The sequence below is a fragment of the Lynx canadensis genome, chromosome C1, assembly GCF_007474595.2.
Source record: "Lynx canadensis isolate LIC74 chromosome C1, mLynCan4.pri.v2, whole genome shotgun sequence".
Lineage (NCBI taxonomy): Eukaryota > Metazoa > Chordata > Mammalia > Carnivora > Felidae > Lynx > Lynx canadensis.
In genome coordinates, this window is record NC_044310.1 from 21,012,861 (window position 1) to 21,022,520 (window position 9,660).

At 41.6% G+C, this 9,660-nt stretch overlaps 1 protein-coding gene across 4 annotated transcripts; it reads left to right on the top strand.

The window, feature by feature from the left end:
• The first annotated feature begins 1,467 nt into the window (after positions 1–1,467).
• On the top strand, positions 1,468–8,757 carry MED18 (mediator complex subunit 18). 4 transcript variants are annotated; one of them, XM_030327868.1, is made up of 3 exons: positions 1,468–1,629; positions 2,212–2,354; positions 7,839–8,757. In XM_030327868.1, the coding sequence occupies exons 2-3, from the start codon at positions 2,282–2,284 to the stop codon at positions 8,390–8,392; spliced, it is 627 nt and encodes a 208-aa protein (XP_030183728.1). In that variant the 5' UTR covers positions 1,468–1,629; positions 2,212–2,281; the 3' UTR covers positions 8,393–8,757. The 4 variants fall into 4 exon arrangements, with proteins under 4 accessions (XP_030183728.1, XP_030183729.1, XP_030183731.1 ...); XM_030327869.1 differs by having other exon boundaries at positions 1,468–1,616; XM_030327871.1 differs by lacking the exon at positions 1,468–1,629 and adding an exon at positions 1,641–1,930.
• The last annotated feature ends 903 nt before the right edge of the window (positions 8,758–9,660 follow it).

Genomic DNA, 9,660 nt, shown 5'->3' on the forward strand with positions numbered 1-9,660 from the left:
ATATCCTAATTCTACTTAACTCTGTGTCCTTTTGTACATGCTATTCCCCTCACCTGAAACTCCCTTTCCTCCCTTCTTTATCTAACACCTATTGATCCTTCAAGTTACTCTGGGCTTTGATGACCTTTTCCAGGAATCCTTCATTGATGCCCCCACGATGGATCAAGTGTCCTGCTTGCTTCCAAAGCAGCTGAGCTGTTGATACCTCATTTTTCTATTGAATCAAATCACATGGTACAGGCTCCTTAGTTTGACCCTCTGATTCCCACAACTTGCCTATAAACTCTTTTGAGGGTACAGATGGAGTCAACAGCTAACAGAAAGTCTGGAACAGTCTAGACTTTCAAGAAATGTTCAATTAAAAAAAATGAATGGGAGGTGGTGTAGGTAACAGCAGGGGAACTAGAGCTAGAAGTGCAAGTACAGTACAGTAAAGTAATTAAGAGAGAGGGCTCTGAAGTCAACCATCTTACGTTTGTAACGCAGTCTCTCCACTCCTTTGTATGCTAACAACTCGTTGCCTGGGTTTCCCCATCAGTGAAATTACAGTAATGATTGTACGTGGCTCATAGGGCTGCTGTGAGGATCAAATATTAAATTTTGATATTCTGTTCAGTATTGTTTGCATTAAATTTGTAACGTATTGCATTAAAATATTATTTATCTTAGCCACTGTCTTTCTTTCTTTTTTGGCACCAACATTTTTATTTACCCACTTTCCTGCTCTCTTTCAACATTATAAACATTAATGAAACACTACAAACCAAATTAATCTTTTTGATCCAAGGTTTTGTTAGGAACCATTATGTTACAAAGAGGTGGCAAATCTATGCCTACTTTTATGATTCTCTGGCCCCTCTCAACCTCTGGCTGTCACTTCTCTTGTCCTATTTCGATTGTCCTTAACAGCCACTGAATTTCTGGTGTCCCTTTGATTCTTTCATTCCAGGAGAGTGCCTCATCCACTTCACTCTAGTCCTCACTTTGTCCGCACCTTATACACTCAACACAAATCAACGCTCAACAAACATTCGTTGAATTTACTTATCTCCCTATATTTTCAACTTGAAGTAAAATATATACAGTAAAGTGAACAAATATTAAGTGTTTTGCTAAGCTCCCCAATTGTTCAGAACATTATACTTCGCAGTAAAGGGTGTCTTTTCACCCTCTCTCCTCTGCTTTCTGCAGCTCCCTTTCCCAGGCTCTCTTTTGCCCGTCAAGAGATTTCCTAAGGCAAAACTTTCCAGGTCGTCGAACTTGAAAAAATATTTTCCTACAGGGTGGCCTATGACATCAACGACACCGGTAAATCCCAGAGGAACGCTCCAAAAGAAGCCGCCATCTCCCATACCGCAGCAAGGCATCTTGCGCATGCGCTTCTGCTTGCGAGCCAGAAAAGAGGAGCTTTTTATCCCTTCTCGGCACCCATACGTCGGTGTGGCGATTTACGTGACGACCGCTTCTTGCCGGAAATGGAAAGACGGAGAAGAGGTGTTGCAACACCCAGAGGGCTTTAACTTTAGGGCTGGGGGCTAATTGTCGTTTAAAGGCTCCGACGTGCTGGGGTGAATATATTACCCATTTTGCGAGTAGAGACTACAGCGCGCTCGGAGGTGTGTTTCTAGTGTAAGTGGGCACGTGTCTTTGATGCTGACTTAAGGGACCTAAACCATCCTCTTAAAAACACTTTCCGCCTCGCTGGCTTTGAAAGGCGTTTTCAGGGAGGCGGAACGCCTAGATTTTAGTCTGATCCAAGCTCTGCCACCGACTTCCTGTGTCCTTGGGCCCCTCTCCCAAAGACACAATATTTTCATCTGTAAATTAAAGAGTAGACAAAGTCTCTTAAGTCACTTTTCGGGTCTGAATGTTATCGCATGCCCGAGTTACAAAGTCTTGGAGGTGAAATACAGTTGGCCCCATTTTATAGGTAAGACATTGAGTTCCAGGGTGAGAGGATTGATGACTTCTTCAAGATTGCACAGAAAACTTTTAGAGATTTCAGACTTTGAGACTAGAAGATTATGCTGTAACTCCATGACCAAGTCTCCTGTGTATATTTCTGTATCATCAGTTCCTGAAACGGGCCTATACCAGCTACTCAAAAAGTTTGAATGGGTAAATGAATCTTTTGATGTCAAGGCCAATGACTCGAGCAGATCTGTTGTCTCTCCATCCTTCTGATGTATTAACAATGTAACTCTTCTTCAGGTGTTTCTTGTGCTTTACTTGACTGGGGACTCCGAAATCAGTTCTATTGTTTTCAACTTAATCGGAGACCATGGAGGCACCTCCAGTCACCATGATGCCTGTCACTGGAGGCACCATTAATATGATGGAGTACCTGCTGCAAGGTAAGTGAACAAGGCAACTTGGATGGCCTGTTTTCCTCTTTCTGTTCAGCATCTGTGGAGGTGAGAGGCTGTTAAAGGCAGCCTGCATAATTTCTGGCACCCAGTAGACAACAACTTTTTAAAGTTTAAATGTTGGGGCTCCCGGGTGGCTCAGTCGGTTAAGCGTCCGACTTCAGCTCAGGTCACGATCTCGCGGTCCATGAGTTTGAGCCCCGCGTCGGGCTCTGGGCTGACGGCTCGGAGCCTGGAGGCTGCTTCCGACTCTGTGTGTCTCTCTCTCTCTGCCCCTCCCCCATTCATGCTTTGTCTCTCTCTGTCTCAAAAATAAATAAACGTTAAAAAAAATTATTAAAAAAAAATAAAGTTTAAATGTTAATTATGGTCACAAACATGTAACATTAAATTAAGTGTACAGTTCAGTAGTGTTAAGTGTATTCGCATTGTTGTATAGCTGATCTCTAGAATTGTTTTATCTTGCAGAACTTAAACTCCGTACCAATTAAACACTAATTGCTCCTTTTCCCTCCCCTCAGCCCTTGGTAACCACCTTTCTACTTTGTTTCTGATTTTGACTACTTTAGATTCATCATATGAGTGGAATCATACAGTGTCTTTTTGACTAGCTTATTTTACTTGGCATTAATGTCCTTAAGGTTTATCCCTATTGTAGCGTGAGACAGGATTCCCCCTTTTTAAGGCCGAATAACATTTTATTGTGTGTAAATACGTTTTCTTTACCCATGCATCTGTCATTTGGGTTGCTTTCACCTCTTGGTTATCGCGAATAATGCTACAGCAAACATGGGTGTGCAAATCTCTCTTCAAGATCCTGCTTTGAATTCTCAATATGTGCGCAGAAGTGGGATTATTGGATCATATGGTGATTCCCTGATACTATTATTAGCTCCGTCTTATAGATCAGGAAATAGGTAAAGCAGTTTTCCCAGATGAGAAAACTCCAGAGAGGGTAGTGATTTTCAGGAGGTCATATAATGTTTAGTGGAAGAGTTTAGTCTTTAATTCAGATTATTCTTGTAATAACTTAGTATGAACAACATAAGGTTATTCTCATTCCTCAGGCTACCTCTCATTCAGTCCTTCCCAACTCAGTCAGTGCCACTGTCATTCACCAGTTGCAAGAACGAAACATTTAGGAGTCAGTCTCTGTTTTTCACTTTACTCCCATAGCTAGCCCATCTCTAAGTCTTACTCATTTTACTTCCAAAGTATATTTAATTTTTTTTAATGTTTATTTATTTGTTTTGAGAGAGAGAAAGAGCACAAGCAGGGGAGGGGCAGAGACAGAGGGAGAGAGAGTCCCAAGCAGACTCCGCACTGTCAGTTCAGAGCCCAATGCAGGGCTTCAACCCACAAACTGTGAGATCATGACCTGAGCCAAGATCAAGAGTCAGACGTTTAACTGACTGAGCCACCCAGACGCCCCCCAAAATATATTTTAAATATGTATTTTCTGTACCTGTAGGACCACATCCTGGCTTATCATCACTCTTCTGACCTACTTTCGTAACCTTTTACTCACCACACTGCTTCCACTTTTGATTATCTGTCTCTTTCCAAATAACACATAGTCCATCTTTTTAAAAAATTGTCTTATTGGGGCACGTGGGTGGCTTATTCGGTTAAGCATCTGATTCTTGATCTCAGCCTGGGTCTTTTTTTTTTTTTTTTTTTTTTGATTAAAAAAATGTTTGTTTATTTTTGAGAGAGAGTGAGTGGGGGAGGGGCATAGAGAGAGGGAGAGAGAGAGAGAAGAGAGAGAGAGAATCTCAAGCAGACTCTGCACACTGCCACATTTTGCCATATTTGCCTCTTTTTTTTTTTTTTTTTGCTATTTTTTTTCCTTTTTTAAGATTTTATTTTTAATCTCTACACCCAACATGGGGCTCAGACTTAACACTGAGATCAAGAGTCGCATGCTTTACTGACTATGCCAGCTAGGCACCCCTTTTTTGCTATTCTTAAAGAAAATCTCTGACGTTATAACATTTTACCCCTAAACTCTTCAGTCTGCATCTCTAAAAAACAAGGATATTTTTCTTTAAAAAAAAAAAAATGTGTATTTATTTTTGAGAGAGGGAGTACACATGCAAGTGGGAGAGGAGAAGAGAGAGGGAGACAGGGTCCAAAGCAGATTCCACACTGACAGCGGAGAGCCAGATGCAGGGCTCAAACTCACAAACCGTGAGATCATAACCTGAGCCAAAGTCGGACGCTTAACCAACTGAGCCACCCCAGATGCCCCAAAGGATAATTTTCTTCATAGCCCTAATGCCATTATTATTATCTTAAGAAAATTAATAATATATTTCAATATCATCTAACATCTAGTCCATATTCAAAAGTTTCCCCCCAGTTGTCCCCAAAATGTGTTTTGGAACCAGGATGCAATCAAGTTGTATGCATTAGATTTGATAATTGTGTCTCTTAAGTCTCTTTTAATTTGGATCAGTCTCCCCTCACTCACACTTTTTTTCTTCATGACCGTGTCTTGTTGAAGAGTCCATACCAGTTTTCCTGGAATGATTCTTTTATAGTATAAATCGGTCATGTCTTTCCCTGTTTTGTTGAAAATAAAGTGTGGAGCTCATAGCTGCCCTGGCGACCTTAGGGTAAAATACCACCCTCACCAGAGACTGTGTGTAAGGCCTACACACTGTGGCCCAGGCCACATCCCCCTTTCACTGGTGTCTTCCTTCTCACTCACTGCACTTCAGGCACACTTATACCTTTTCATTTTCTTGAATTCCCCAGCTCCTTTCCTGCCTCTGTGCCATAGAGCTTAATGATCTCTCTGCCTCAGTAGTTTTCTCCAGCTCTTCAAATAACCATCTCATTTTCATCCTCAGGTCTCAGCTCTGTTATAGCCCCTTAGGGAGACCTTCTCTGACTCCCACCCCTCAGGTCTTTTCTCCACCCCCACCAATTGCTCTCTATCCCACCCCCCTTTTATTTCCTTGTATTTCTCTTCACATACTTATTTATTTTTTGTTTCCCCCACTAAATTCTAATCTCCATGAGGACATAGACCTCTACTTCCTAGCATAGTGCCTGGAATTCAAGTATAGGTTGAGGGGGCACCTGGGTGGCTCAGTCAGTTGAGCGTCTGACTTGTCCTCAGGTCATGATCTCCAGTTTATGAGTTCGAGCCCCACATCGGGCCCACTGCTGTCAGCTTGTGGCCCACTTCGGATCCTCTCTCCCTCCCTCTCTGCCTCTCCCCCACTCTCTCTCTCTCAAAAATAAATAAATAAACATTATTAAAAAAAAAAAAAAGAAGAAGTATAGGTTGAATGAACTTAAACACTTAAAAAGCTCTAATGTTTGAGGAATGAACAAACACGTCTGATACTGTCCCGAATATAGGGTACAATGTATTGAGTGTAGGACCTGTTCCCTGCTCCCATGATTTTCCATCCTGTATTTAATCTGTTATTGCTTTTCCTATAACACTGTCCATTGCCAAAAATTCATTCCTTTGAGTCCCATTATCAATGTTTACCACGGTAACAGTATATACTCTTACTTTAACAGATTTATTCAATAAACATTTGAATATGTTCCTAGCAGTGGAGGAAGAAAGATGAATAAAGTATCAATGCACAGGGGAGTCTGGGTGGCTCAGTCAGTTATGTGTCCAATTTCGGCTCAGGTCAAGATCTCATGGTTCATGGGTTCGAGCCCTGCAACGGGCTCTGTGCTGACAGCTGGGAGCCTGGAGGCTGCTTCTGATTCTGTGTCTCCCTCTCTCTCTGCCCCTCCCCTGCTCATGCTCTGTTTCTTTCTGTCTCTCAAAAATAAAAAATGTAAAAAAAAAAAAAATTAAAAATTAAAAAAAAGTATCAATACACAATTGATATATTGAAAGATGACAAAAGAATCGAAGTAATAATGCTAAAAGAAACTAAAGCAGGGAGGTGGAAAGTGATTGGAGGGAGACCTGCAGTCTTCATTTAGGGTGATTAGAAAAGATGTCTCTGATAAAGTGATACTTGAGCAAAGACTGAAAGAAAGTGATGGGATGAGGCATGCAAATACTGGTGAGAAAAAAGTTCTACGTGTAGGGAATAAGGGAAGGGGCTCTGAAGAGCAATAGTTTATCAAATACTTGGCATTTTCAGGGAGTAGCAGGAAGATCACCGTGGCTGGAGAGAGTGATGTAGGGGGATAGTGAAGGAAATAATGCTGGACTGGTAGAGACCACAATGTATAGGGCCTTGTAGATGATAGTAAAGACTTTGGGATTTATTTTGAATGACACAGGAAGCCATTGGAGGGTGCTGAGCAGAAGAGTGTCATTATCTGCCTTCTATTCTAAAAAGAACATTTAGCTGTTGTGTGGAGAAGAAGCAGGCAAGGGTAGAAGTAGCTGTTGGAAAACACAGGCAAGATATGAAGGAAACTTGGACCAGATGGAAATGAATGAGGGAGTGAGAAGTGGTTGGATTCTGCATGTATTTTAAACATACGGATTGGATGTAGGTGTGGGGGAAAGTAAGGACTCCAGATGATTCTGTGGTTTGGAGCCTGGGCAACTGGAGGCAGAGAGTTTCCATTGATTATGATGGAGAAGACTGCAGAAGGAATAGGATTCTGGAGGAAATCCCACAGCTGGATACTGAACATATGAAGGTGAAGATGTCTGTTAGGTATCAAAGTGGAGAAGGCGAGTAGACAGTTGGATATATGAGTCTGTGGTTCATGAGATATAAATATGGGAGTCCTCAGGCCATAGATGATATTTAAAGCCATAGCATTAAATTAGGTCACCTAGGGAGGAAGAGATTGTTGATAAAGAGGACCAGGATTGAGTCCTAGGATCCTCTAGTAATTAGGGAAGATGAGAAAGACCCAGCAAAGTAGACTTAAAAGGAATGGTCAGTGAATTAGGTGAAGAACTAAGAGTTGTGTCCCAGAGGCCAAGAGAAGATAGATTTTAAAGTGGGTATAATCTAATAATCTTACCAAAATGCTGCTAGGAGGATGAATAAGAGAACAAAGATTAGTGTATTTCTATGGAGCATTTGGTTGTCTTACTTCAATATAGTATGTAAAAAAGAAGTGTTATAATCTATAGATGGAAAACTTGTGTTTGCTGGAAATAGAAGATAATTTTTTTTAAATAAATGGCAACAAAAGAGTGTTGTTATTATTCTAGATAGATGCTCTTGCTGTTAAAGACCCTGAACCCAAAGCCTGCTGGAGATTAGCATTTAGAGAAGGCCTAAGGACTTTCTAGTACTACCAGATGAGACAATGCAAAACACTGAAAGGGAATTAACTTTATCATAATGTTGTCCAATACTTTGGCAGTATAATCCCTCAAAAATCTCATATATTGGACCAGTACTTTACAGAACACTGCAGTAAACTGTTTTGGTTTTTCATTGAAGTTTTTTCAATCTTTTACTAATCCCAGTACCCTAAATTAAAGATGGGACTCAACAATGCTCTTTCCTTCTTCAGGAAGCGTTTTAGATCACAGTTTGGAAAGCCTCATCCACCGCCTTCGTGGTTTGTGCGACAACATGGAACCCGAGACTTTCCTTGACCATGAGATGGTATTCCTCCTTAAGGGCCAGCAGGCCAGTCCGTTTGTTCTAAGGGCCCGGCGTTCTATGGATAGGGGAGGGGCACCCTGGCATCTGCGCTACCTGGGACAGCCAGAAATGGGAGACAAGAACCGCCATGCCCTGGTGCGAAATTGTGTGGACATTGCAACATCTGAGAACCTCACTGACTTCTTAATGGAAATGGGCTTCCGCATGGACCATGAGTTTGTCGCCAAGGGTCACTTATTTCGTAAGGGTATCATGAAGATTATGGTGTACAAGATCTTCCGCATCCTGGTGCCAGGAAACACAGACAGCACTGAGGCCTTGTCACTTTCTTATCTCGTGGAACTAAGTGTTGTTGCACCAGCTGGGCAGGACATGGTCTCTGATGACATGAGGAACTTTGCTGAGCAGCTGAAACCTCTGGTTCACCTAGAGAAAATAGACCCCAAAAGGCTCATGTGACTAAGACAGCCTGTCTGCCACTGGGGCCTGCCCTCACCTGTTACAAAAAAGAAAATGTAGTAAATTCTCCTTTTCACCACTGCCAGCCAGGCATTCTTCCCTCAGAAAGGAGGACAGTGAGAACTTAGTTGGTTCTTTGCACAGTTTTCCTCATGTGGCAAACTTGTGACAGGCTTTCCAGATTAAAGGCTCAGGATAACCTGAAGAATCTATCCAATTCCTCTGTATAAAGATGGAAAACCAGAATAAATTAGCTTTTAGAAAGAAAAATCTTTTGAATTTCTTTTTGCTATTTGTGTATCAGATTTGTAAAGTAGAGGCTGTGAGCTTGTATTAGTTGGTAATAAAGCCTATGAAGAAAAACATCTGTGATTTTGATTCTTTGTTACCCTGCTAATTTGGGGTAGATTAACTACCAGTTGGAACAACAACAAAAAAAAGACAGTTTTTAGTTTTATTATTTTTTTATTTTTATTTTTTTAGTGTTCTTTTTTAAGTTTACTTATTTTGAGAGAGAGCAAGTGTGAGAGGAGGAGGGACAGGGAGAGGGAGAGAGAGAATCAGAAGAAGCTCCACATACCATCAGCGTGGAACCCAATGTGGGACTTGATCTTGTGAACTGTGAGATCATGACCTAAACTGAAATCAAGAATCCGCCAGTTAGCCAACTGAGCCTCTCAGGCGCCTGGCAGTTTTTAGTTTTAAGTTTGGTAGAGGTGAGGGGTGCCTGGGGGTGCCAGTTGGCTAAGCGTCTGACTCTCGGTTTCAGCTCAGGTCATGATTTCACGGTTTTGTGAGTTCAAGCCTTGCATCAGGCTCTGTGCTGGTGGTGCAGAGCCTGCTTGGGGTTTTCTCTCTTCTCCCTCTCTCTCTGCCCCTCCCCTGCCCACGCTATCTCTGTCTCTCTCTCTCTAAATAAACAGGCACCTGGGTGGCTCAGTCAGTTAAGTGTCCAACTTTGGCTCAGGTCATGATCTCACAGTTCATGAGTTTGAGCCCCCCGTGTGAGGCTTTGTGCTGACAGCTCAGAGCCTGGAGCTTGCTTTGAATTCTGTGTCTCCTTCTCTCTCTGCCCCTCCCCTGCTCATGTTCTGTCTCTCTCTGTCTCTCAAAGTAAATAGGTAAACAAACAAACTTAAAAAAAATGTTAAAATTTTTTGATAGAGGTGGTAGTTTTTACCTTTAACCAAAGTGGCACATTTATTGAAAAAATTTTAAATACAAACAAAAATAAGAAAATAACCTATAATCCTATTATTCAAAGAGAT

What these genes read in the sequence shown, in the direction of transcription:
- MED18 (XM_030327868.1), top strand. Translation starts at nt 2,282, where the DNA reads ATGGAGGCACCTCCAGTCACCATGATGCCTGTCACTGGAGGCACCATT. An exon ending in GATGGAGTACCTGCTGCAAG is followed by an intron (nt 2,355 to 7,838) that starts GTAAGTGAACAA and finishes TTCCTTCTTCAG; the next exon opens with GAAGCGTTTTAGATCACAGT.